The sequence below is a fragment of the Microcebus murinus genome, chromosome 4, assembly GCF_040939455.1.
Source record: "Microcebus murinus isolate Inina chromosome 4, M.murinus_Inina_mat1.0, whole genome shotgun sequence".
In the NCBI taxonomy this organism is placed as follows: domain Eukaryota; kingdom Metazoa; phylum Chordata; class Mammalia; order Primates; family Cheirogaleidae; genus Microcebus; species Microcebus murinus.
This window is the reverse complement of record NC_134107.1, coordinates 48,500,603-48,528,437: the sequence shown is the minus strand read 5'-3', so window position 1 is coordinate 48,528,437 and position 27,835 is coordinate 48,500,603. Positions and strand designations below refer to the sequence as shown.

Here is a 27,835-nt window from a genome sequence, read left to right as displayed (position 1 = left end):
TGTGTACAACAAACAGATTAGCTGAGTGGCGGAGATGATGAGAGTGGGGAATTTTGGAATCTTTCTGTTTGGATAGCAAGGCAAAGGTAAAATCAGTTGCTCACTGACCTACTTGGGAAAAGCTTTATGATGCTATAAAGTTTCCCGATGAAAAACGGTGCAGCACATTTGCTGTGTGTTGTGGGGAGGGAAGGTGCGGTGAGCGGTGGGCGGTAGGGGCAGTGAAGATAAATACTGCGGCTTTGGAGGAGCCCTGGGAATGGATTGTTGAGGAGATTTCATAGGAACACCAAAGGGAGCAAAGGACCAGGGCATAGGCTGGGGACAGGCGATTCCCAGTTCCATGGAATGCCCCGCCCTTTGTGGAATAGCAAGTGGGTGGCCTGAGTGCTGCGTTCCCAGTCCTCTGAGCCTACCCTTGGTACGAAGAATAACGACTGATCATGGTGGTCTTTTTTCTGGCCCTCTGAATCCTTTGTGCAGCGCTGTGGCTGCCAACATCAATGGACTAGAGCCAGCATGTGAGAGAAGCCGGTATCTCTTTCTTGCCCTGGGCTACATGCTGTGCACAGCACCTGGGCCAGAGTGGGCTCTCGGGGTTTGTTCTTTTTCTGAGGCTGGGAGGGGCAGAGAGACCTAGGGAAACCTTTACCAGGGAGGATGGACTGCGAAAGCATCTGCGCTGTCACTTGGTGGCCATGCAGGAGGCCAGTGGTTTTAGGGGCTGTGAGTAGGCCAGGCAGGGTGGGCTGGTGGGGGTCTGGGCCTGAGTTAAGGTGGTAGCAGTCAGCATGGAGAGGAACAAGTGGGAGAGGAGTGATCACAGGGGAGGAAGAAGCATTCGGAGGATTTGGCTGCAGACAGACCACCAACCAGAGAGTGACAGACAGTGACATGCTAAGACACGTGAATTGCCTACCGCAGAGGAGGTCGGAGGTGGGGAGGGAGGAGTCGGGGCTGTGGGCAGATCCGGCAGCTTGGATCCAAAGCTCCAGCCTTTGGATTATTCAGCTCATTCTCTCTTTTTTTTTTTTTTTTTTTTTTTTTTGAGACAGAGTCTCGCTTGTTGCCCAGGCTAGAGTGAGTGGGCTAGAGTGAGTGCCGTGGCGTCAGCCTAGCTCACAGCAACCTCAAACTCCTGGGCTCAAGCAATCCTGCTGCCTCAGCCTCCCGAGTAGCTGGGACTACAGGCATGCACCACCATGCCCGGCTAATTTTATATATATATACATTAGTTGGCCAATTAATTTCTTTCTATTTAGAGTAGAGACGGAGTCTCGCTCTTGCTCAGGCTGGTTTCGAACTCCTGACCTCGAGCAATCCGCCCGCCTCAGCCTCCCAGAGTGCTAGGATTACAGGCGTGAGCCACCGCGCCCGGCTAAGAGCTCATTCTCTCTGAAAGAGAGGGTCTGCCTTCCTGCCCCAGGAGTTCCTAGCCAGCCTGGGCAGTGGTTCTCAAACATGTTGCCAGGTGTTGCCAAAGAACAAACAATTAAATGTGTACACAGAATGTCCCCAGGGTCATCTCCATACATTTTTTTTTTCTTTTCTTTTTTTTTAATACCTGCAGCCACCTACCTGCGTTTGAGTTCTCAGAGTTGAGAATGTATAAATGAACAGTAACAAGTACCCAGAAAATACTTGGAAAATAGCTGATAAGCTTTAGTTTGAGAATTTTATATTTTTTCTTGGCTTTGTATTATAGTTTTAATACAACCAAGTGATGTTTTTTTCTGTTGGTAAAATAGTTTCTAGTTTTAAAACTATTTTTAGTTTTTATAGTTCATAAAAATCACACTATTCCATGATGGAGGATGCCCCGCCAACTTTCGAGGAGCAAATTTTCCTCTTTTTCCCTCTTGTCTCTTGTTTCTGGCCATTTCACTCCGTCCCAGGGACTTTTCCTGTGTGTAGCTCAGCCAGGAGACTGACTTTGGTGAGACCCGGGGTGAAGGGACTGTTGGTGGGTGGTAGTGAAGAACGCTGCATCCCTGGCCTGGGAGGAGGTTGGGAAGTCACCTGTAAACTGGAGCGACCCTGGCTTCCCGTCCCAGTCCCAGCCCAGGGAGCTGGCGGGCCTGATGACTCCATATTATGTGCCCCCAGATGCTAATGGCATTAATAATTGATACTGTCTTCAAATCCTCCAAAATAAGAAAATATTGGTAGCTTTTTGTCACAGTCCTGTCATTTTACACATTCCCTGAATTGCTATCCAGCACCCAGTGGGCATTCAAAAAACAATTTTGGTTCCTTGAGCCATTGCTGGTCACTGCCATCACCACTGCCACCCCCAAGTGGTGTTCGGAGCTGTACGTAAAAGTCCTAAAGGTTGTGTATGTTAAGACTGGTCCAAAGTCCATCCTCCCTCCTTCGGCTGATCAGCCACACCCTGGCTATCAGCACCTGTTTGCTCACTATCAGAGTGGCAGGTCGGTCCAGTGGGCAGGGGCCTCGGGGGTCACTTCCTCCGGCCACCCTCTGGTGCAGGGGAGTCTGGTCTGCATGGTCATGCTAGGCCGTCCCCTTCCCGCCCGGCCACCTACACACCAGGCATCCTGCTCCCCCGCCACGAACATCTCTGGCTCTTAGAAAGGCCTTTATTCTGACCCCAGATCTGCCTCTTGGCAGCGTTTCCTCGGTGACCTAGTTCTGTTCTTTGTAGCAACACAGAACAAAGGTCTGCAGGCATGGCGTGATTCCACTTCAGAGGTTTGAAAGCAGTGCTCATGGGCCCACGTCCTGTCCCTCCCCCCCCACACAGGGTCTGTGTTCCCCAGGGCCTTCCGCCATCCTTTCTGTGGCATGGCAGTCGGTACCAGTACCAATGACAGGCGGCGTTTATCGAGTGAGTGCTTGCCGTGTGCCCGGCAGTGTGCTGAGCTCCGTGCATGAACTGTCTTATTCACTGTTCACAGCGCCCTGTGAGGTGAGGACTGTCATCATCCTCATTTTTGCCAATGAGGAAACTAGGGAACGAGGGGTCCAATCTTGCCCGGGGCCACGCCTGTCAGTGGCAGAGCAGAGATTTGGGCCCAGGCAGTGGGACGCCACAGCCTGTGCCCTGAGCGAGCGCGGGCTGGAATACTCACAGCGCTTTCCGCAAGTGCTAAAAATAGCCCCTGGGACGCCTGGGCTGGCCCTACTTTCACTTATTTAACTTATTTTGCAAGAAATCATTTGACAGGCGCCTGAGTCGAACCGTTCTATGAGACCTCTTCAGAGTTTGCTTTGATGGGACCGACGACAGGGCAGAGGCCTCCACACTGTCCCCAGCAAACGGGCTCGTCCTGGCTCTGCCAGGCCCCACGTCCTCCGTGAAGTAGAGGGCTTACCTTACGACGGCAAATACAGGCTCTTAATGTTATTGTTTCCTGAACGTGTCTGAGACAATAGGTTTCTTGTTTGAAGTGCTTAGTTATGGTTTTATGGCCAGAAAGTAGAGGGAAAGAGGTACCTAAGAATGGTAAAACTGGATCACCTCCTCAAGTACCTACCCTGTATCCTCACAGGGTAACCCCGGCAGCCATGGGATGGAGGATGTGAGTCCCCCTCCTCTAAAGCTGGGCTAGGGGTGCCAAATCGGCCTTTTCCTGAAATGACTCCTGGCAGCTCTGGGCAGGCTCTTCCAGCAGCCTAGAGAAGGACACCTGTGACCTTGGCTTCCTGTGCTCAGGGACGCCTGGCCTTTTCTGGTCACGGGCACATACTGACTGCGCCACAGGGCTGAGGAGCTGGGGTTTGAACATCTTTCTGTGTGAGTTGCTTTTCAGATAGCATGCATCCCAGTCACTGTTTGCTAGACGCTTATGCTGCAAAGTGAGGGACCTGGTCCCTGAAGTGTGGTCCCAGAGGCCCAGAGGGTTGAAGCAATAGAGAAAGCACTGGCTACAGTCTGGTTCTGTCATTTCCAGAAAAAGTGCCCTGAGCAGCAACCTCATTTCCGTGAAATGTAGTGTCTTTATCTGAAAAGTACTAACCCACCCATAGGATTGCTAGGAGGATTAGATGAGATTCTGCAAGGTCATAACAAAAAGCCCCTGGCACAATGTCTAGCAGGGAATAAATAGAAATATTAGAATAATAGTTTCCTTCTTCCTCCACTGTCTATTCCATCTCCTTTTCTAGTCCTGCCTGCTGTTGATTTTCTTTATGGCTTTGGGTAAATAGCTTAACCTCTTAGCCTCTTTTTGTCTGTAGAAAAGAGAGGGTTGAATCATGCTGCTGGTTCTTAGCAGGTGAATAGCGCCCCCTATAGGACATCTTGGAAATGTATGGGGTGCCTTGGCTGTCTGTCACAGTGACCCAGACAAGGCTTTTATGGGAGGATGGGGGCCAGACCAGAGTGCTCGATGTACTGCTTGGGGGACAGAGGATTGTCTAACATCACCATCACACAGCCACCTAACGTTCAGTGGGCATTCATGTAGGTAAAATCCTATTTATAATTGCATGTTTTTAATATATACTGAATTTTCCAGAAATACAGATGCCAAATATATAAGATTTATCTATTTCTTATGACTAGGCACAAGCATCTCATATGTCTATCATGATGTCTTCTGGCGTGGCTGTGCCCAACATTTGCATATTGATTTGCATATTAGCCTATTTACCTAACTTTATTTCCTTTCTTCTTTGTATTACCGTTAGGGCATTATATTGATTATTTTTGAAATGATAAGTGTTGGCAGATTATGTTATTTACGGGATTGATTTTAAGAGAGTAAAAGGCATGTAAAAAATATTTGTATTGCATCTTTGAAAGTATGAGGGGGGAGTGTGTGTGTGTGTGTATGTGTGTGTGTGTGTGTGTGTACACACGTGCACTTGCATGTGAGCACTTATAAATTAGCTGGAAAAGCCTTAGGATAGACTTGAAATAAAAAGAAATGGTTTCATTTATCTTAGAAATGTCTTTTACATACGGATATGTAAAAGTGTGAATTTAAAAACAATTATTATGGGTACATAATAGTTGTGTATCTTTATAGGGTATATGTGATGTCTTGATACAATCATGCAATGTGAAGTAATCAAATCAGGGTAATTGGGGTATCCGTCACCTCAGGTGTTTGTCATTTCTTTGTGTTAGGAGCACTCCAATTCTACTCTTTTAGTTATTGTAAAGTATACTGTAACTTAGTGTTGATTATATTCACTTTGTTGTGTTGTGCCATCAAAGATTGTTTGTTCTATCTATCTGGCCATATTTCTGCACCATTAACCATCCCACTTTTCTCCCCCTCCCCATTACCCCATTACCCTTTGCAGCCTCTGGTAACTATCATTCTACTCTCTGTCTCCATGAGATCAATTGTTTTTAATATTTAGCTCCCACATACGAGAATGTATGTGGAATTTGTCTTTCTGCGCTTGGCTTATTTTACTTAGCATAATGTTCTCCAGTTCCATCCACGTTGTTGCAGATGGCAGGATTTTATTCTTTTTTTGTGGCTATATAATAACCCATTGTGTATATGTTCCACAATTTATGCATTCATCCACTCCACTGATGGACACCTAGGCTGATTCCAAATCTTGCTATTGTGAATAGCGCTGCAGTAAACCTGGGAGTGCAGACATCTTTTTGATATACTGAATTCCTCTTTTTTTGGATAAATACCCAGCAGTGGGATTGCTGGGTCATATGGTAGTTCTATTTTTAGTTTTTTGAGGAACCTTCATACTGTTCTCTGTAGCGTTTGCATTAATTTATATTCTCACCAGCAGTATACAAGGGTTCCCTTTTCTCCACATCCTCACCAGCATTCATTACTGCCTGTCCTTTTGATAAAAGCCATTTTATCTGGGTTGAGATGATATCTCACTGTAGTTTTGATTTGCATTTCTCTGATGACTAATGATGTTGAGCATTTTTTCATATACCTATTGGCCATTTGTATGTTTTCTTCTTTTGAGAAAAGTCTATACAGATCCTTTGCCCATTTTAATTGTATTATTTTAATATTTCCTATTGAATTGTTGAAGTTCCTTATTTATTCTAGTTATTAATCCCTTGTCAGATGGGTAGTTTGCAATATTTTCTCCCATTCTGTGGGTTGTCTTTTCACTCTGTTGATGTTTTCTTTGCAGTGCAGAAGCTTTTTAGCTTGATGTGATCCCATTTGTCCCATTTTGCTTTGGTTGCCTGTGCTATAGGGATATTACTCAAGAAGTCCTTGCCCAAACCAACATCCTGAAGCATTTCCCCAATGTTTTCTTTTAGTAATTTCATAGAGAAGTCCAGATTTTTTAACTGTATTCATTGTCAGAGAAATGAGGTATTTTGATGTTTCCCCTGTCCCTTTTAGAAAATATGTAATCTTAAAAGAGCCTGAAACATAGTTTCTATCGTCATCTTTTTAAATCTTTGCCATCTCTGTTTTTTTTTTTTTATCCCTCCCACCCATACATACATATATATTTTAAATGTCCCTGTGTAGACTTTTGTAGAAAGGAAAACCCAGCCAGGTTCCCTGCTCTTTACCAAGTTTGATTGTTTTGTGGCCTCTGCCTGCATCTTGGCCTGGGTCATCCGGCTCTGGGAGCTGTGGGCAGGCCTGGGGGGAGGCAGGGGAGGCAGAAATGGGGCTTCTGAGGCCCTAAGCACCAGCTCATAGGCCAGAGTTGGCTGGGTGACATTGGTCCACCATAGGCTTCCTGCTTTGAACCTGAGCCTCCACCTGTTCATGAAAGTCCTGGGGCTCTCCAGGGGGACCTTGAGGGGTCTGATGTCCAGGGGAGTCCCCATGAGGAGCAGCTAGGCAGCAGCTGCCCAGCACTGACAGTCCCACATGGCAGCGCTGTGCACCCCTTGGCCGGTGCCTCGTATAGCCAGGCATTCAAACTGACCACAGCACCTAAAAGGCAAACACATACCGTGACTGTGCCAGTCGTTACATGCTGCTTTGGTGGCAGTGTGCATGCTGCCAGTAATCTTGTGGTCCCTTAGCACTTCTTGTATGGAAAATTTCACAAGGCTTTTTCATCTAGGATAGCTGGTATGTTTGGAGATCTATCTGTCTTCTGTTACTCCTGTTACTCGTATCTTGAAACTAGTTGAAGTCTTTTATATGGTGGTGATATGGTTACAACAAATTTGAATACTTAATAGTAAGGTTTATGATTCTGCTTAGTCCAAAAGTAATATAGCCTCACTAGAGAAAGTTTGCAACAGACAGAAAGCCGAAAGACTAAAGTCACTGCACATTGTCTCAGCCCACAAAGATAACTGCTGCCAGCATTTTGGTTTCTTTCCTTTCAGTATTTTTTGTATGTATTAAATTTTATTATGTGAACAGTTTGTGTTGAATATAGAAAAAGATGGAATGTTGAGAAATTATAATAAACAAAAATGACCCATCTCGCCAGCTGGAGAAAGTAGTCTTAATGTTCTGGTGAATTTTCTCTTGTCCTTTCTCTATAGATATGTGATGAGATTAGGAAATATTGTATATATAATTTTGTATCCTTTTTCACTTAACATTTTTGCAAATGTTTGTCTCATGTTGTTATATATTCTTAAGTATAATTTGAATGTTTGTATAACATTTTTTCTTAAATGTACTGACAATTTATTTAACCAATCCTCTGTGGTGGAACTTTTAAATGTTTTTGATTATCCCTTATTATAATGCTATAAAAACCGTGTATATTCATTGATACACATATATCTATATATGTGGATATAGATATATATCCATTAAGTGAATACTATTTAACAGATGATGTCCTTAGACGTAAAATTTAACTTAATTAGACATGGAATTGCTTTGTATATCAGTTTATATTCTGATGTCCAGTGTATTCCTGCCCATTTACCACACCCTCACTAAAATACTGATATTATCTTTAAAATATAATCTTTGCTAATATGAGCAGTGAAAGTGACATCTCATTATCATATTTGATTATTATGAGGTTGAACATGTTTTCATATGTTTATTGTTTTTTGCATTTCATCTTTTGTGATTTCCTAGTCATAGTCTTTGCTTATTTTTCCACTGAAGTAGCTGCCTTTTTATTGACTTATAGCACTTGCAAGGAGGTTTTGTTTTGGGTTTGGTCTTGTTCTGTTTGAACCCAGAAAGGATAGCGTTCCTTCAGTAGTCACAGAAACTTGGAGTCAAGCAGACCTGCATTTGAATCCTGGCTTTCCCACGCGGGAGCTGAGGGATTTCAGGCAGTTTATCTGACTCCTCTCGGAATTAATTAGTTCTTCTTGGAGAACTAAATGAAACAACACTGCGTCATACAAAATAAAAGCCTGGTGTGTGGTTTTGCCACTGTAGTTTTTGTGTTGTTCTTTTTGTTGTGATTCCTGAACTGAATATCGTCTCTGAAAAATTATCTTGAGCTGCACATCTCCCGCTTATTCAGATCCTTCCATGTCATATTTGCTTGCTGTAAACAACGCTCAGAAAAATGAAACTGAAATCACTGAAGCTGGTTTTTTTCTTCTCTACTCCTCACGTAGGAAAGAGATAAATGAAGGCAAACAAGCCGATTCTGTTTTGGTTAAGAGGAATTTGTAGGGTTATTCCTGGGGTCAGGATACATTCAGACCAACATCTCAGATCCGGGGCAGGGAAGACTCTGAGACTCATCAGAGATTTAATCTGTGCTTGCCAGGCAAGTGGACAAGTACGTTTTAGAAAGGCTGTCAGTCTTTCAGAGCTGAAACAGAAAGGATCACCTGGTTAACCTTTAGTGAACCCGTTAAAACAGATCTGCCATTGCCCCAGCACTCTGGTCAATTCCAGCCCTCGTCACTGGTGTTTGGCGTCCTTGCACCGCCTGGGTGGGGTGATGGGCATGAGCCTATGAGCCTGCCCTGCCCTCCTTCTCCCACTTGGGACAGCCTTTGCTTTTATTTGCTGAGTCACTGAAGCAACAAAGCGTTTGCAGAGTCCCGGCCCCGGCCTCGGCCCCGGAGTCAGGCATTTCTGGGTTCCAGTCCCTGTTCTACCTACCCCTTCCCAGCCGTGTGACCTTGAATAAGTTGCTTCACCTCTCTAAGCCTCAGTGTCCTCTTCTACACGATAACGGTACCTTCCCTGGAAGGTCATTGGGAGGACTGACTGAGTCTTGCAAGCGCTGGCGCCATCCTAGGCACATGTTTGCTGCTCAATAAATGGGAGGTGGTCACTGCTGAGAGAGGCAGGGCAGCAGGTGTCTGCTCTGTGCCACCTCCACTCCCGGCAGTGTGGCCGGGGTTGTGGCTGAGACCTCTCACAGGCAGCCCCTGCAGAGCATGCCCCGAGCCAGCAGCTCCTGCCCTGGATGGGTGGGTGGCAAAAAGGCACCTCTTGCTCCAGCTGCCACACAGCACACGTGCCCAGCAAGGGGAGCGTGGGGTGGATTTGCAACCCCAGGTGCCCCCTCGGCCGGGGCCGTTGTGCAGTTCGCAGACTGGGAGTCACCCCGACGTCTAGACAGTCAGGAAGCCCGTTGGCTGTTCTTGCGGAGCGTGAAGAGAATCGGCTTTTCATCACCCCACCGTGGCCACCCAGCCGGCTCTCTTGCACCTCACATCCCCCCACCAGCACAGCCCTGGGAGTGTGTCTAGAATGCAGCCGCTTCCCACAGCTCCACACCCAGGACTCTGGGCCGAGCAGCATCATGTCCTCCCTGGACTGTTGCAGTCGTGTCCTAACTGTGCACACGTGGACACACACACACACACACACACACACACACACACACACGGTGTCTTCTCACCACTACAGTGGGACTTAAAACCCAGGTGAGATCACGTCACTCCCGTTTCGCTCAGAGTCAAAGCCAGGTCCTTGTTGGGGATCTGCAGAACCATGCCTGGCTGTGACTGTACCTGACCTTCTTCAGCTGTCTCCTCTCCCTCGCCTGTCCAGGTGCTGGTCCCCTAGCTCTGGCTCCCTGCTGCCCTCTCTACCTGCTGTCCTCTGCCTGGCACACCCCTTCATGCCCCTCTCACCTCCTCAAGTCTCACCTCCATGGGGCCTTCCTTTCTGCCCTCCTGCCCTGACACTCGGCCTCTCATCTCTGAGTTTTTTCCCAAGCACTTACCGCCACCCAGCACCGACATAACTTGCTTGGCTCCCTCACCAGAGTGTGCACCAGCTGAGGACAGGATTCCTGTCTCCCTGGCCCTTCCCCACAACTGCCGTGGAGAACAGTGCCTGGCGCTCGGGTGCCCCCCGTAAATATTTGCTGAGAGATTAATGAGTGATGACGGGCCAGCGCACTAACAGTGTTGTCCTGAATTGAAATTTGGCTGCCACATGCAGTTTGTGGTGGAAATTTCCCCAAATTACCAATTCTTTCACCACTGAAATCCATACATTGTGTTGGGTGCTTTGCTCTAAGGCTGTGGGGCGGTGGAAGCCACCTGAGGCCTGCTCACCAGTCAGCCCACACCTGTGCTGGGCGGGACGTAAGGGGTGCCGGAGCGCCCTAGCCAGGTGCAGCTGTGTCCCGGGTCATACAGCCCGGCCTGGGCAGTGGCCGTCAGCCTGCGGGTTCCCCTTCCCTCCAGTGGGCTCCGTTTCCGTGGGGAAAACCCTTTCCTTTCCTTTTTCCTCCCCATCTCCCTGAGCAGCTCTAACATTCCGTTATTCATCACCCACTGACTGACTTTCCCGTGATCCTAGTCCCAGCTTTGCACAGGAAGGCTTGTCTCTCTGTATTTTAGGAAAATGAAGATGTTGGATTCTTAAAATTCCATTCGCCTTTCAAATTCTTATGAGTCCTCTATGCTTCCTGCTGCAAAATGCTGCCTTCTGGGCTGCCTGTCCCCCTCCCCAGTGACCCTAGGGGCCACTGTCCTGGCTCTCTGGCTTCAAGTTCCTTCACATCACCTTGCTACCTCCGCTGCCACCATCTCTGAACTCCTGCACCCTGAGGTTTCAGTCTGAGTTTGCAGCTTCTGACATCATCTTTCCCACAGCCTTCTATCCCTCCCCTTTCAGCCAGCAGGAGGTCGCCCATGTCCAGGACCGCAGCTGGCTTAGCTAAGCATGCTAAGTACTTTCTTGCATTCAGCCCACTCAGCCTGCACAGCAACCATGAGGTGGAATCCCCCCACCTTTTACAGATGAGGAAACCGAGGCTCTTGGAGGTCACCAGGACATGCAGCCATTGAGTGGCAGAGATGGGCTTGGAACCCAAGAGGCCCTGTGCTGACCACCACCCTGCCCCACCTCTCCTCGGGCACCCAGAGTCCTCTCACTCTTTTGTCCACGCCCCCTGCCAGTCCAGTACCTGGGGGAGAACCCTAGACTTCTCCCTCTGCTCCTGCTTCCTGAGGTGCCAGGAAAGCCACACATCTGGCCGGCCTGCTCTGGATAAGCCTCTGCTCTGCAGCGTCCACCCCCACCCAGCACTCTTCCTGCCTGTCTTCAGGTCCCACCACGCGCTCTGTAGTTGGCCTTATTGCTTTGGGGGGGGGGGCGCAGGGGAGAGGCCACTCCAGCCAAGATCCCATAATATCTGTCTTCCCCACTATTGAATATTCTTCTCATTTTCCCCACAGAGAAGGTTTATGACTTTTCTTCTGCGAGTCTCAGCCCTCCCTGTGCCCACTGGCTGCCACCTGTCCCCGCCTGTCTCTGTCAGCAGCCCCTAACTCCTGACCCCACACTTAAAGCACCTTCCAGGCACCCGTCCTTCCAGGCACCCGTCCTTTGCTCTCCCTCACACAGGCACCTCTCCCTTTGCCACCATATAACAGCGGTGCATTCTTTTGTTTCCTTTAGAACAAGATGCAGATGTTTTCCAGAATTTTCTTCAACTTCAGGCAGTAAGTTTTTGGTAAAAAGAAGTGTTCTTCCCCTGAGTCTTTACAACCAGGGCTCTCTTCTCTTACTCTGTAGCATTTAAAAACAAAAGCAAACAAGCACAAAACAATAGAAAGAAAACAGGAGTCAGGCTGGTGTGTTTTCGGCTAGGTGGTCTGTGGGTGTGACTCTTGATCCTTCGGGGTGTCTTCAGAGGTTGTCCCCTGTGCCCTCTTTGCAGGCAGGGGCATGTTGAGGCTCAGGGTCAGCAAGAGGCTTTGCCCTCCACAGGCTGCTCCCTGGAGCCCACCGGCAATGCGGCAGGTACAGGGCACACATCCGCCCCTCCCCCTGCCCCCAATGTTGGGTGCTGGGTGTTGGGGTGCAGGGGAGAGCAAGGCCTGGCCCTGCCTGGGGACACGCAGCACCTGGGAGCTCTCTCTGTAACTTCAGATCTAACTGTTGTTGTCCTCTGGGTAGCACAAACAAACCTGGGAGGGGAACCCTTGGAGAAGAGTCCTAGTTGGGGGCAGGGAGTGGGCTGAACGTGGCGGCATGCACGAGGGGCAGCGGGCAGCGCCCAGGCCAGGGAGAGGCACTGGGCAAGGAAGTGGCCACAGACCGCCGGTGAGAAAAAGTGGGGCAGGAACCTCAGAGCTCGGGCTGCTTTCAGAGAAGCCAAGAGGCTGGGAACTAATATGTACCTTCTGGTAAGGAAATCAGCAGGGGCAGGGAGGCAGGTTTCGGGGGAGGGGAATTCTTGATCCCACGTGGTTTTGCAGAGCAAGGTTCCCTTAGCGTGCCCCATCAAACCCCTAGCTACTAGATGGGAAATGGTGCGTGGATGGGTATACTTGGGGGATTGGAGGCTCCACTGCCCCTGGACAGATCTCCCCACCTCACACGGGCATGTTTAAAGGTCTAAGAAGCCCCTCAGAAGAAAAACTTGCCTGACTATTGAACCCAGCAATCCCCATACTTATTTGGCCTCTGATTTTTTTCTCCCCACATAACACCATTAAAATCCCATGGGGTTAGCGTTCCCTGGCAGAACTTTGGGAAGTGCTGGTTTGGAGAATTTATAAATCACTGCATACTCTGGAGTGTGCCTATTACCTGTTTTGCATGGAGGCCTTGTTGTATAGTGGAAAGAGGATGGGCTTTATATAGGACTGAACTGGGAATAAATCTACCTTCCTACAAAATCACTGGCCTCAATCAAGTTGCTTACCTTCTCAAGCTTAGTTTCCTCATCTGTAAAATGGGAGAGATAGCATTAGCCCTCTTATAAGGCCGTTGAGATGGTTAATGAGAAAATAATAATAGTTAACACTTACAGAGACCTTATTATGTGCCGGATGCCATTCTGAGTATTTATCTCATTTAATCCTCACCACGGCTCTGAAGCAGGTACTGTTATCATCCTCATCCTACAGGTCAGGAGACCACGACACACAGAGACCAAGTGTCATACCCAGTGTCACACAGATGGTATATGTTGGACCTAAGATTGGAACCCAGGCACTAATGCATGGTGGGGCAGGGTGTGAAACCTGACCACTGTGTTCCATCAGAGAACATGCTCTTTTTTTTTGAGACAGAGTCTCATTCTGTTGCCTGGGCTAGAGTGCTGTGGCATCAACCTAGCTCAAAGTGACCTCAAACTCTTGGGTTTAAGGGATCCTCCTGCCTCAGCCTCCCAAGTAGCTGGGACTACAGGCATGCGCCACCATGCTCAGCTAATTTTTTCTGTTTTTAGTTGTTTGGCTAATTTCTTTCTATTTATAGTAGAGACAGGGTCTTGCTCTTGCTCAGGCTGGTCTTGAACTCCTGAACTCAAACAATCCTCCCGCCTCAGCCTCCCAGAGTGCTAGGATTACAGGCGTGAGCCACCACGCCTGGCCGAGAGCATGCTCTTAACCACTACTCAATGAAGGGTCTAGAACATTAAAAGTACTCAGTAGTAGCAGTTCCCTTTTCAGATGGTTCATAAATATTTTAAGGGGAATTGGTGGTTCCTGAGAGTCTAAGTCAATCTGCAGTCTTTTTTATCAAACCTGGCAAAAGAGTAATCTCCTTGATCTTCCTGCCCACTCAGACGCTTCAGTTGTCTCCATTCTGTTCGCTCTGCCTCCACATCCTGGTCCACCTCAATCTGGGCAGCTGCTCAGCTGTCAGTTGGAGTTAGGCCAGTTCCCAAACCCATCTCGTCGGTGGTCTGCACGTCCACCTGTGGGACCAGGAGTCCTCCCAGAATGCCCAGCCGGGCAGCAGCCTGTCCTCATTCCTATGCCTCAGTGATAGGCTTGGCACAGGGTGAAGGGCATCCGTTACTGAGTGCCTGTGCTGGGCTAGGTGCACACCCTGGGGGAATTTACAGGCCAGCCCTGGTTTGTGACTCTGTATCAGACCTCAGAGACCCTCTACTAACCCTCGGTGGCTGTCCGAGACTGGAGTTCTGGGGACTGTCCTCCAACGACAGTCCTGGGGCCTCTTCCACACAGGCTGGACTTGCTTTGACTCACACCATGCCCCAGATTCACAAATCCTCTCCCTTGTGAGATCCCTCCAACTGACCGTTAAAGGCCCATAGTTCCAAATGCAGTCTCTGGTTTATGTTTGATTTCAGGGTCCCCGAGCACCTTGAGCTACCAGTGAGGGTAGTACATGAGTGCCACCAGTGGGTTCCCTCCCCCCGGCCCTGACGACTCTCCCCCCCCCCCAACTTTGAGGCTTAAGTGCTTCTGCACCTACTGCCCAGCCACCTGGCAAACACCTGGCAACAGCCCATACAGGTCTCACCTCCTCCCTGGTCCCTTCTCCTCCCATCACCCACACCCCACTGCACACATGCGCACCCCGCAGCCACTAAGCTCATCATTTTCTCCTCTGTTCCGCTCATGTGCCTTATTTATGCTCCACAGCTAGAAAGAAAGCACTCCTTCCTCAAGACACTTGGCTGCCACCTGCTGGAAATTTGTCATCATGGCTCAACAAATCTCTGCCACTTACAAGCACACAGCCACCCCCTGGAGTGGGGCAGTGCACTGCTTGTGCAACTGTAAGCGTGGCCCTGCGTGTTGCATTGGTCATGCTGTCGCGTGTTTATTAAAACACTTGTCTCTCCAACTAGATCGAAGGCATCTTTAATGTAAGGACTGCTGATTTCTCCCTGTGTCCCCATTATGGCTTCAGCTAGGAGCTAGAGAAATGTTTGTTGAATGATCTTGGCGAAAACACCTGTTACTTTGAGTTAAGGGCATCTGGGCTCACCTGGTAAAGGTTCTTTAAATCCATCTATTGCAAAGCAAGACAACTAAACTCCCTGCAGGCTGTCAGAGTGACCCTGCTTTAAGTCCCCCAGGCCCTCCATGGCCAGCACCATCGGAACAGACCAGAGCAACTCGACATTCGTTCCCTCGGCAGACACCGAGGCAAGTGCCACGTAGTGGAGAACGGGGCTCGGGGCCGGCTGCAACGGTTCTCTGGGGAGGGAAGGAAAGTGGCACGTCTGGCCAGCTCCACACAGGTTGTGGGCGTGCCGAGGTGGCAACACAGGGGCCCCTACTGGGGAGGTGGGGTGTGTGTGGAGTAGATCAGTAAGCACACAGCTACCAGACAGGGCAGTCAGGGATGCCGACTCACTGTTGTCCGCATTTTCCTAAGCTGTACCCTGTTGTTAAGCCACATCGTTGAAAGCTGCCACCAGAGTGACATCTGGGGCTTTGCAAAGTGTCTTAACAGAACTGCATCCAGCTGTAACAGTGAGGTGACATTGTGGAGAAGGCGAGAGGCAGGCCTTCACTGGGACCCCATTTTAAATAGGGGGACACCATCTGTTCTTTTACAAAGCTGTTTCCCCAGAGCCATTCAGCACAGCATTACTCAGGTCCCGTAGAGAGAAGCTCCCCACAGACACCTCTCCTTGCTCAGCGCTGTCATGTCAACTAATTGATATACTTCCTGGTCTTCACAGTGGAGACTGAGCATTTCCCTTTCTGCCCTGGGTGCCAGGAAGCTCGGAGAAAACTTGTTTGCTCAGTTCCTGTAGCTTTCCTGAGCCAGGATTTCTTCTTACAATTTCCCCTCAATCTTTCCCCAGGAGCTTGTTTGTTTGTTTTGCTTTTGTCTCAGTATTTGCTTTGGGGAGTGGTTTTTGGAGGCAGGATTGGCAGCAGTGTGATAGTTAGAAGCACCAGCAGTAAAGCCACACGCACCTGGGCTTCACCCCCACTTGCTAGCTGTGCCCTTTTAAGCAAGATAACTTTGTCTCTTCAGTGCTTGGTTCCTGACTTGGAAAATTGGGATCGTGATCACAACGAATGGATAGGTTATCGTGAAAAGTAAACTCATCCAGTGGAAATGCCGTTGTTCCCTCTCCCTCCTCCTGGTCAGTCTCGTTCTGTGGCTCTAAGATTCTAGTCTTTATTTCCTCCATCCTGCCTGCGTCGGCTTACGATGAGTTATACAACAGTAGGAACCAGATGACCAACCATCTGAGTTTGTCTGGGACAGAGGGGTTTCCCGGGATGTCGGACTTTCAGCGCTAAAATGGGAAGGTCCTGGGCAAACAGAAGAGGTGGTCACCCTAGTGACAAACAGCCTCAACATCTCAAGGCCTGCGGGGAGCCGGGCAGGAGCAGCTCCTGGGGAGACCAAGGGAGGCAGGACGCAGCTCTGAAGGCTTCTCGAGGAGGTGGCGCCTGAAGGCACAAAAAAGGAAAGTGGGAGTTCACCAGGTGACAGGCTGGCTGAAGGGAGCCACAGCTGCAAACATGGGTCTGACTGGAGCCTTGGGCAGTGGGTAGGAGGGGCGTGCTAGAGACTAAGCGAGGCCTGATGTTTCCTGCTGGGGAGTTTGGGGTTCTGTCTGGAAGGCCTGAAGTGTCCTGAGCAAGGGGGTGTCCTGTCTCTGTTCCCTGTGGGGAAGGACAGCAGCCTGAACACAGGCAGTGACAAGGAGTCGGAGGGAAGTGGCTGGGCCCGTCCCTCAGAGGGCTGTGTGGGGGCTGTGGGCTGTGGGAGGGAGAGAGGAAGGAAGCCCAGGGTGGATTCCTGGTTGCTAATTTGGGGCCTGGGAGGATAGCGTGTGACCTACACAGGGAGTCAGATTTAGATGGAATTATGTGTAGTGAGCCCAGGCACTGTGCGTCCATTTGCTGCCGCCTTACCAGTTGAGGCTCGGGGACTAATGTCCAAAATTCCTGGTCGCGTTATTTGCGCGTGCCCAGCCTGGCGTTAGCAGGGTCGGACAGTGAGGGTTTCTGAATCTCACTGCAGAGAGGAAGACGTTGGGAGGACAAAGGCAGTTCTATTCATGGCTGTTCACTGGAAGGCCCTTGTAATAATGATCAAGGCAGAGATACATGCTCCAAAGACTGCACAATTAGCCAGTCAAATGTGAAATGCCAGAATTTTTGCTTCAGAAAGGTCAGGAAAACCCCCATGTAAAATTGCACCCCAAAGCAGAGCGGGGATGGATCAGGAGGAGGGGAGGTCCTTTTCTGCCTTTCAGAGCCAGTTGTTGCCAGATGTGGAAGCCACCGCAAGTGTCAAACGGGCAGAGCAGAGACTGCTGGGTCTTGTCAGTAAGACGTGGGGTGGGGACAGCGCTGCCACTGTGCTGACGTGAGCCCCTTTCAGAAAGTATTTCTCTCTCAGCTCCTGTGTGCCGAGGTGTACCTGAGGTTCAGGGACGTTTGCTTTAGACATCTTAGCTGTCCCCAGCCATTAGTTCCAGGTGCGGGCCCTGCCGGTGGTCATGTTTAGCTTAATGTTTTCTGAAGACTCGATTTCTGTGGTTTTCCATTCTCCCTGGTTGTCTGGCTTCGGGCAGCCGCCATCACCTGAGAGCAAGTTGAGTGGTGTCGTTAGCAGTGAGTGCAGCATCTGGGGGCTTGCCACCCCTTAGCTGTGTGACTTTGGCTAGTTTCTTCACCTCTCTGTGCCTCAATCTCCTCTTCTGTAAAATGGAGAAAACAATAGTGTCTTCCTCAGAGTTATTTTCAGGTTTAAATGAGTTCATCCACATAAAACACTAAGGATCTTGACTGACGCACAGTAACACTCAGCAAATGTTCACTATTATTATTACTTGACCCAGAAAGAGACATAAATACACAATTACTTTCCTTCTCCAAGAATCCATTTTTAGTAACTCAGAAGGCATTGTTCTTCACAGAAAATATCTCTTGCCAGATTCGTGTGTTTACAGCGTAGCTTTAATAGGGAGCTGAAAGGTGACCAAGTGGCTCTAGGGGTGGTGAGTGCAGGTGGGACATGGCCTTGGGTGGGACTGTGAGCCCACCGCGAGTTACTCCCTGTGATTAGGAGTCATGAACTAGCGCCATCATCTCCCTCAGCTAATAAGAGACTTTTAAATGTACTTACCCCAAAGTGACCTGTCTGGGTTTTCTTTTCTTGTGGTCCCCGTTGTAGGTTTTTGGAAGAAGTTGACTGGCTAAAAGGAAATTTCAAAACATGAAAATCGCTTTGAGGTGACCAACAAGTCCAGAGGCCCTTTGCCCCTCCCAAGCTGGCTCTGAGGGGTGACAACTGTAATTTCAGGTAACAACTAAATCCCCCTCCCCCATCCCCTGGCAACTGATGATTATTGGTAGCTCACATGATAGTTCTTCCTTTAGGAAGTATGGTTTCTTCCAGGAATTCTGAAACTTGGAATATTTCACCTCATGCAGTTGTTTGGCTGATCAGAAAAGGGGGTGGTAGATTCTGGTGGCGCCCCATGTCTTGGTGTGTAGCCCAGGGGTCCCAGGACTTTGAAAGTCACCAGGACCCTGAGTGTGGGGCTTTGTACTCATTTTTGGCCCTGCTCCTCTGACTGTTAGTAATAGGATAACAACAATGGCAGCCACCCAACTGGGTCTTTAATGTGATTAAATAATCATAAAATGCTTCCTGAAGTATAAATCAGAGGGAATAGCCAGGAAACTTCTGAAAATACAGAGCAGCAAAAGGATTGCACTACTGGCAATTAAAATGTGTTCTAAAGCCACAATCTTAAAAACAGTGCAGTACCAGAATGAAAATAACCAGACTCAAGCAACAGAATGGGAAGTCCAGAAATAGGGATAAATCAATAAAGGTGGTATTTTAGATTAGTGGTAACACGATGCATGAGCTAGTAAGTGATGTTAGAAAAAGTTATCTGTCCGTTAGAGGGAAATAAGAAAGTCCTAAGCTTAGGTTGTTAGGGACCGACCTTCCACAGCCCCACCGGACAGAAAAGCAGAGACATCGAGGATGCAATCACACAAGAGGAGGTTTATTTTCTGGCTAGCCAGGGTCCAAGCCCCAGAGCACCAATGCAGTGGCCACTCTCGCAGACAAGGACCCCCGACCAGAACAACGGCATGCCTTTTATCCCCACGGTGCACAAGCTGCGCACAAGCTGACTACGCATGGATCATGCGTTGACCTTTAAAATGATTGGTTGCCCACTATTGCCTTTTGAAATAATTGGCGGGTTGGTTGACCTCATCCCATAATTCCCCATACAGTGGTGTAGAAAGCAAGCAATGACCAGAAGCAAAACTGCGGTTAGCTCATTGCCCCACCCAAGTAAATTCCCGACAATTGGAAAAATTCCTCTGCCTTTCCTCTGTCCTACAAATTCCTCTGCCCTTCCTCTGTTCTACAAGGTATATACCAAAATAATTTTCAAATGAATTAAAGTGCTAGGTAAAATTGTAAAAATATTAGTAAAAGAGAATAAATATATTAGGAGAGAAAAGGCTTTTTAAAATATGTCACTTTTAGTACCACATATAAACACCATAAACGAAGCTAAAAGGCAAAAAGGGAAAAATAGTATTTATAATATCTAGGATGAAGAAAGAATTCATATACAAATTTGTTTATTAATTCATTCGACATCCATTTATTGAGCACTGACTATGTGCTGGGAAGTGTTCTAGGCAGTAAGGACATGGCAGCAAATAATATCCCTGCTCTCCTGGTGTTTATGGCCTAATGGGGAGGACAGTCAGTAAAAAGGGTAAATTACTGTAGATCACATTTTGATAAGGGCAGTGGATAAAACAAGCAGGGGGCTTGGTTAGGGAGGGTTGGCAGGGTTTGTGTTATGCGGATATTCAAGGAGCTTCACTGATGACATGACATTTGAGCAGAGATACAAAGGGAAAAAGAGACAAGGGGTGAAATGTCAAGCTGATAGAACTTGCTGTTTTTTGAACGTGGTCCTGACGGGCTTTGCCGATGGATCGGAAGCAGGCTGGGAAGGAGAGGAGGCAGGGCGACTCCTAGGACCGAAGGACCACTGACTGCCACGGGAATGACGGCGGGGCTTGGCTTGCGGGGAATCGGGTTTGGTTGTGGATGTTTCAGTGTGAGGTCTCTGTTGTATAGTCAGATGGAGATGTCCTGGTGGCTGGTTACGCAAATCTGTCCTTCGGGGAGACATCCGGGCTGGGGATGATTTGGGAGTTGTCATAGTGTAGGCAGCACTTGAAGCAGTGACACTAGAGAGAGCTCCCAGAGACCGAGTCTAGACAGAGAAGAGGTCCCACTCATGCAGGGGACCCTCATTTAGAGGGGAGGGAGGCAAGGAGGAGCCAGCTAAAGAGTGCAAAGGAGGGGCCACTGAGGTAGAAGGAGCCCCCCGAGAAAGCGAGACAACAGCGAGGGCGAGGTCTGCGCTCTGGGTGCTGCCGGGTGGGGGCAGGAGGGTGTGGAGAACTGGCCATTGCGTCCAGCCTGGGGAGGCCACTGGCGAACACAGCAAGGGCTGTTTTACAGGAACGGTGGGGACAAACGCCTGATGTGAGTTGGCTTATGGAGAACGCGAGGAAAAGAGCTGGGGACCGAGAAATGGGACAGTAGCTGGAGGAGGATGGTGTTCCAAAAAGTTTATTTTTCCCAAGATGGCAGTTATGTAACTCATGTTGTTATCCGAATGGGAATGATTCAGTAGCACGGGGAAAGTGGGTGACGCAGGACTGGGTGGGAGAGGGGGGCTCTGCAGCGACGGCGTTGAGTAGGCAGGGAGGTGGCGGCCGGGCGGGCGCTGGAGAATCCTCCCGCTGAGCAGCCTAGGGGGCTGGCGGCTGCGGGCAGCCCGCGCTCAGCCAAACGGGGGTGAGGACTGCAGGTGTCAGGGTTCGAGGAGCGGGTATGGAGTTCGGAGTCCTCACAGCAGAGTGGGACAGTAATTGGCCGGGGAGTGGGGATTGCTGGCCAGCGCTGCAGGCCTCTGAGGCCATGTCGCAGTACACAGGTGAGCACGGGGCAGGTGGCCCCTGCCGTAGAAAAACAGAACATGAGAAGATGGGAGGGAAGACAGAGAAAGGCCTGTAAACATGGGAGCACCATCAGTAATAATTAGAAAATGCAAATAAAAGCAAGGAGGTTTTCTTTTTCCCCCTTCAGATTGGCAAGAGCTCTTGCTGGGGATAGAAATTCTGGGAGCTTTTCTGGAGCACGGTGCTTTAGTATGTTCCAGAATGTACAATGCGTGTCCCCTTTGACCTTGCAGGCCCACTCTAGAAATTTATTCTAAGAGATAATAGCTCACATGCAAGGAGATACTTGCACAAAGACGTTCCCTGCAGCAATGCTGGTAAAAGTGAAAAAGTGGCACACACCCAAGGAGGGCGGGTACCGGTTCACTAATCTGTGGGCATAACAGTGATATAGTGGAAAACAGTAGCTCACACCTACCCTCTTGTTTTGCAGATGAGGGAACCTGGGCCCAGAGGGAGGGAGTGACAGCTCCATTCCTATTGCGCAGAGCCCAGACCCCTGACTGCAGCAGGCACAACCTCCTCTGCTGGGTTTGGAGTTGCAAGGTACTTGTCAGCTTCTTTTTGGGAGCCAATTTACTTAATGCTTTAAAATTTTCAATATGTTTGCCAAATTTGTTCATAGTGTCTTCATTTCATTATGCACGATTTTCCTTACACAGGGTGCTGGGTACAAAAGGACAGTGGGGGAAAACAACGGACTTGGCCTGGGCCAGTATAGAGAGGGACCATATTTTCCTGATTCTCAAGTAGGACTTGGAGTGTAAGAAAGGACATTTTCTGCTCTTCTACAGCTTTTACAAAAGTCATAGCAGGAGTGCAGAGATAATAAGCAAATCACATTTCTTTATTCCATTGATCATATATATATTGACAAGAAAAATTAGAATTGGGACTGTCAGAGATTATCTGGGATACTTGGTCCCCTCGGGGAACAGTGCAGGGTTATAGCTCCTAGAGCCTCGGTTCTGGTTTAGGGCTTCCACGCTGCAGCACAGGGACCTAGGAGAAGCCACTCAGCTTCTCCGGGCTTTTGTGTCTCCACCAGAAAAATGAGCTGGTGGGCCTAAATTACTTACAGAAAGTCTTAAAATAAGCATGACACTCTTTCTATTCTGCTGCCTGCCTGTGCAGGTTGGCCGGTAAGAGATGTGGCTGTAGGCCGGGCGTGGTGGCCACGCCTGTCGTCCCAGCTACTCTCTAGGGCGACAGAGTGAGACAGAGTGAGACTCTGTCTCAACAAAAACAAACAAAGCAACTGAGCACCCCTCCTCACAACCCTCCACCCCTTCATATAGAAAATTTTTTTAAAAAAGTAAAAAAAGAGGAAACAAAAGAGATGTGGCTGTAAACCAGCCCCGAGTCCCTCCATCCGGGGTTCTCCACCACTTGAGAAGAGCACGTTGGAATGAGCACGCCTCTGTGTCCCCTTGTAACGATTCCAGAGCATCCAATGGCAGACCAGAGAATGGACATTTCTTCAACCATCAGTGATTTCATGTCCTCGGGCCCCGCCGACCTGCTGTCCAGCTCCCTCGGCACCAGCGGCGTGGACTGCAACCGCAAGCGGAAGGGCAGCTCCACCGACTACCAGTAAGCCCTGTGGGGTTTGTCTTCCTCTTGTTCATGGGCGTGGAACACCTAGGGGCCAGCTACTGTTTCTCCTGGAAGAAGGGATGGGAGTAAAAGGCCCGACTGTAGTGGCCACACGGTTGGTTTTGTCTTTTATTCCCTAGGCTTGCAAGCCGGAGCCATTTACTTTCCCTCCCATCCCCAGATTGTTCCAGGCAAAGGAAAAAGAACAGCCTTAAGGCCAAGTTCCTCCTTTTACCCCTTTCTTCCCCTTCCTTTGCTCCTTGGAGCAAGAGGAACTAAGTCTATGGATATCCTCCCAGGGGTTTCCGGGAGAGCTTTGCCTGGGGCCTCTCCGAGGGAGACTGAGAGTGTCTGTTGCCTAATGAACGTCTGGAATGAATAGAGGTCCTCTCTGGAAACAATTTAAGAACAGTGATATGTCCTTAAACATTATTTAAATTAGTATGAATCTGTTATATTAAATAGTATTTTTGTTCCTTTTTAGACTTGATGACTCTTATTTGGAGTCAGTAAATCTTCACACTTAGAGCCAATCTTCTCTATACCTACAGACACCCAGGGAATAAGGCAGCGTAGAATAGTCAAAGGCACATTTTGTTTTGCTGAGGCAAACTGCGTGAAATCTTACCCAAATGTCCATGTAAGAGGTTTTCTTTTGTTTAATGAGGGAAAATCTCCAAGGAGGTATCCCCCTACAGCAGATGTCCTTTCTGCTGAAGTTCACAGGTCGAATTTGGGGAGCACAATGGCTGGAGGTCAGATGCCCACTAGGAGATGCTATGATTAATATGTAAGTTATCCCAGATAATTAAGAGAGCCAACAATGCCCAGGGGCTGGAGAGGGGGTGTGAGGGCCGCCAGGGTGTTCTTCCGTGGCAGGACTGCCCCGCACAGAGACCGCGAGACGCTTCCCGTGAACCCTCTGTCTTGGGCGAGTGTCGCGGAGCTGCCGGTGTGCTCTGAGACCTCTGTTGTCTAGGTTGGCGGTTTCCAGCCTCGTCACCACCCGAGGCCCTTCAGTTTTCCCTCATGCACCCCACTTTGCAAATCTGTAATTCATGGGGACTCGATTAACAAAGCAACCATACTCCCTTTCCTTGTCACATTGACGTACTGAAGTCACATGGGACTGCCAGGCAGATCTTTGCCTCTCCTGGCACCTGGCCTCTCCGGATCACCTGGCCTCAGGGAGCAGGTATGATTCTAGACAAAAGAGGAAGGGGGAGTTTTTGTTCTCCCCATGCGGCCTGGTGATTTCTCCTGAGCTTGAGGACTAGCCAGAGAAACCCTCTGCCTTCAAGGAAACCAAGGGCACCGAGCTGGGAATACCGTTCTAGAAAGCCCGTGATGTGGTCCAGTGCTCCTAGAAACAGTTGTTCTGCCCGTGACCTTACATTGTTCAAAGGGCCATAATCTCTCCTTTCTTACGGGATAAAGGAGAAGGGAGAGAGGCCCAGGTGGCTGTCAGTACCCTCCTGATAGATTTATGGGCTGGAGAAGGGAATGAGCTGACCCCGAGGGGGATTTGGAATTCCTTCCTCCGGGCATTTCAGTCTGTTTTCTACTGAATCACAAGATGCCACGACACTTGGATGTGTGGAGTCTGTGAGAGGGAGGCAGACCCTGTGTGACCCAAGGACCCTCTGTGGCCTTCAGCCCTCCGCTCCCCTCCATTCCAATTCCTCAAGCCCAGGGGTTCCCAGCTAGGTGGTAAACAGAACATTGGTAGCAGTGCCTTCCAGAACTGCCTGGGGCTCTGCTCAGTTCTTCTTTATCAGTACTTTAATTCCCCCTCCTCACTTCACCCCATTCCCTATCAAATAGATATACAGGCACAGGTATCTTCGATGCTTCGTATGTTTTGCAAGTGGAATAAGCTTCATTTATCCAGAATCATGGGGGAGTGAGGTGTTATAGATATTTGGATACTGTGGTTAACTAAGCATTTTCATAAACACTGTGTATTCCCAATTTTCAAACAATCAAAATATGGTAAAATATACGTTAACACATAATCTCTGTTGAGACTATATCTTTTATTTGATAATCTGAAAGCCAATTTTTATAATAGGTTCAAATAAATCATTTTTGTTTGTTTTACTATTATACATGATTAATCAATACTGAGACCATTTGAGCTTTCTAATGTTTGATTTCTGGATAAATGAGCACCTTCTGTCTTACGGTAAAAAGCTGTTCTGTATGTGTTTATTAATATGCAGTCACATTCTCTCTTGTTTTTTCAGAGAAAGCATGGACACAGACAAAGATGACCCTCACGGAAGGTACCATGAACCTAGTAATTTGAACTTCAACATTTTTATGGGCATTTTCTTTGCACGATTTCACAGTCTATTACATGGGGCAGGTTCCACCCATGTCTTCAATTGGAGATGAGCAAGGAGGCCATGAGCTGTGGGCTCAGACTGTCTCCCTCCATCCCCTAGTCCCCACGTGTGTCTGTAGGGAGATGACAGGGATCGGGCAGGAAGAAAACAGCAGTGTGTAACTTGGCCATTCCTCTCCAGGGAATTATGTTTTTATCTTTTTCCTTCTTTTTTTTTCCAGGTTAGAATACACAGAGCACCAAGGAAGGATCAAAAATGCAAGGTAAGCTTGGGCCCTCCTTTTGGCTATAAACTGTCCTGGTTCTGGTTGCTTTGAGGGCAGCTGAGGAGGCTCTATGTGTTTGGTCCCATCTGTCTAGCAGTCCTTTTAGGCACTGTCTACGTCCTCATCCTTAAGGAACAGGGGACAGGTCATGGGCCTTGGCTTGACGTGGCCTTCTGCCCTCCACTCTCTCTAGGCTTAGCTGGCCTTTAGTCTCTGCTGTCTAAGCACACTTAATCTAAAGGGGACTTTGGAGGTAGCAGAAAATCAATCAAGGCTCAAGATTTCCCCTAATCTTCAGCAGTTTATGCCTTCCTGACTTGAGGGCCCTTCAGAGGAGATATGGCTCCGTGACTCCATTCCTGGGCTGTGCCTTGCCTCTGAAAGGCGCTCCTGTTGCACTGCAAGTTGCAACGAAGGCCACACATGGGGCACGTCAGCTCCCTCGAGTAGATTCTCTGCCTCCAGTCACACTTGCTGACCCCTTCCCATGGGTCCTTGGGCTCTTCTGCCATTGGTACCATGACCATCTGAGGCTGTGTCATGGCACATAGATGCAGGGGGCTGCAGAAATTGGCTGCCCTAAGAATTCTGCCTTTTCTCTGGCAGACCAGCCTCTGCAGGGGGCCCATGGCTCTGTATCCGCAGAAGCTGCAGCAAACTGCAATCGCCAGTGTTGCTGCACCTCCTTAGGAGGACAGCGCCATGGCAGGTGCAGACCAGTTAGGGAGAGAAGGTGCCAGGGAAGTGCCACCCTGCCTCAGCAGGTGGCCACTCCTGGGAAGGAGGAGTGTGACATGCCTCGGAGGAAGCTCTTGGAAATGTGTCACATCTGCTGCGTCTAGGTGGGGTTCTGGGTGGTCATTATGGGGCGCCTTAGTCAATGAGTTTGGAATTTTTCTCCTTAATTCTAAAGATGAGGTAAGCGTAAAAAAACTAATACCTGTCACTGAGACCATTTTCTAGGTGACTTTAGTAGAAAAGTCTAATTTGAGACATTCTGCAAATTCCGAATGTGCCTTGTCAGATGAATAAGACAGTTAGAACTCACTTGCTTTTGTCGTTTTCCTCGATGCTTGATTACATTTTATAAGAAATTGTTTTTCATGTTGTTGTACAGGGAAGCTCACAGTCAGATTGAAAAGCGGCGTCGGGATAAAATGAACAGTTTTATTGATGAACTGGCTTCTTTGGTACCAACGTGCAACGCCATGTCCAGGAAATTAGACAAACTTACTGTACTAAGGATGGCTGTTCAGCACATGAAAACGTTAAGAGGTGAGACCCGGGCTTTATGGTCCTTTATGTCTTTGCCCACAAATGTTAACGACCCTTGCCTAGAATGTTCCTGAGTCCCCAAGGCAAATGTTTATGACTTACAAACATGTAGCCTTGAGAAATCTGCCTGTACTTTTCAGCGATAGCCGTAATGCCAGATGAAGTGATTATTGTGCTCATGTGGGTATCGAGATGCAATTCTGCAGTCACGCATCCTCAGAGCGTATAAGCTGTGTGCTTTGCACGTCTCTGTACGTGCACATAATCGGGCTACGTGCATGTTAGAGAGGACACCGCTGATGTTTCATCTCGCATATGCGTGCGCTTGGATCCCACCCTTACAATTATAACAAGCACACAATGACACAGAAAAGTCAGTTTCGGTTTTTAAGAGGGAAAATTCATCATGGTTCCTTTGAAGCGTGAGTCACTGGTTGATGGCTCTTACAGCGTTTTATTGTCAGGAATGAACACTGAGGATATTTTCATCTTCCTGGAATTTTCCTGAACCAGATCGGCTCTTTGTGAGGGAGGCAGTGTTTCCCTTCTTTTCTGAGTGTGGGGAGGGTGAGAATACAGAGGCAGAAAAGTGGAAGTGACTTATCCAAACCACGAGAGAAATTTGAATTGTATCAGGCATTTCAGTAAATGCTGTTCCTGGAATTTTCCATAGCTAGTCTTAGACTTTTGGAGGAAATTGGAAAGTGGGCGTTCAGTCAGATCTCTGACCAGCATGGTAAAAGAAGTGTGTCTTTATATTTGTACAAAGCTACCAGAAATAAGAAGTAGCTGCTTTTGTCTGACTTTTGATCGTCGTTCAAAAATATAAATGCTGTATCCTCTGCTTGGAGAATGGCATTTAAAAATTCATACTATCAAAATGATATGAGTTAAATTATTATAAACTAATTCCTACTAAATTATGAGGAAAAGGTAGCACATCTCAAGTTCTAATAAAAAATGAGGATGTGGATCAACAGCGCCTTGTTATGTTAGTTGACATGAAAGTCACAAACACATCCTGTTGACCTGCTTCCCCGTGGGACTTTGAGCATTATAGATCCCTGTCATCTTATTCGTTCGCTATGCTACACATTCCGAGTCATTTACTGCTGGCATTTTTCTGTTAAGTTATTGTTCTCCTGAAAAATGCCAGACTGGCAGCCTTTTAAACAAAAGTCTTGTCCCCTTTCCGTCCTGGGACTAGAGCTGCATTTGCTGGAGTGATGCATTTCCCCGGGTCGCCAAGCTCATTTAACTCCCCCTGATGAAGAGGAACTCACGCTACATGCCTTCTACACTATATTTGCT

General features: G+C 48.5%; 1 protein-coding gene across 6 annotated transcripts in view; it reads left to right on the top strand.

Annotated features, from left to right (window-relative positions):
• The window catches only part of BMAL1 (basic helix-loop-helix ARNT like 1), a 104,278-nt gene that overhangs the window by 50,471 nt on the left and 25,972 nt on the right, over positions 1 to 27,835 (top strand). For 2 of the 6 annotated variants that reach the window (XM_020286565.2, XM_020286562.2), the window contains exons 3-8: positions 18,198 to 18,326; positions 21,474 to 21,586; positions 22,486 to 22,633; positions 24,883 to 24,921; positions 25,205 to 25,246; positions 26,367 to 26,524. In XM_020286565.2, the coding sequence (XP_020142154.1) occupies positions 22,494 to 22,633; positions 24,883 to 24,921; positions 25,205 to 25,246; positions 26,367 to 26,524 (379 nt within the window). In that variant the 5' untranslated portion in view covers positions 18,198 to 18,326; positions 21,474 to 21,586; positions 22,486 to 22,493. The other 4 variants (XM_012780737.3, XM_012780736.3, XM_076002160.1 and 1 more) reach the window with 3 other exon arrangements.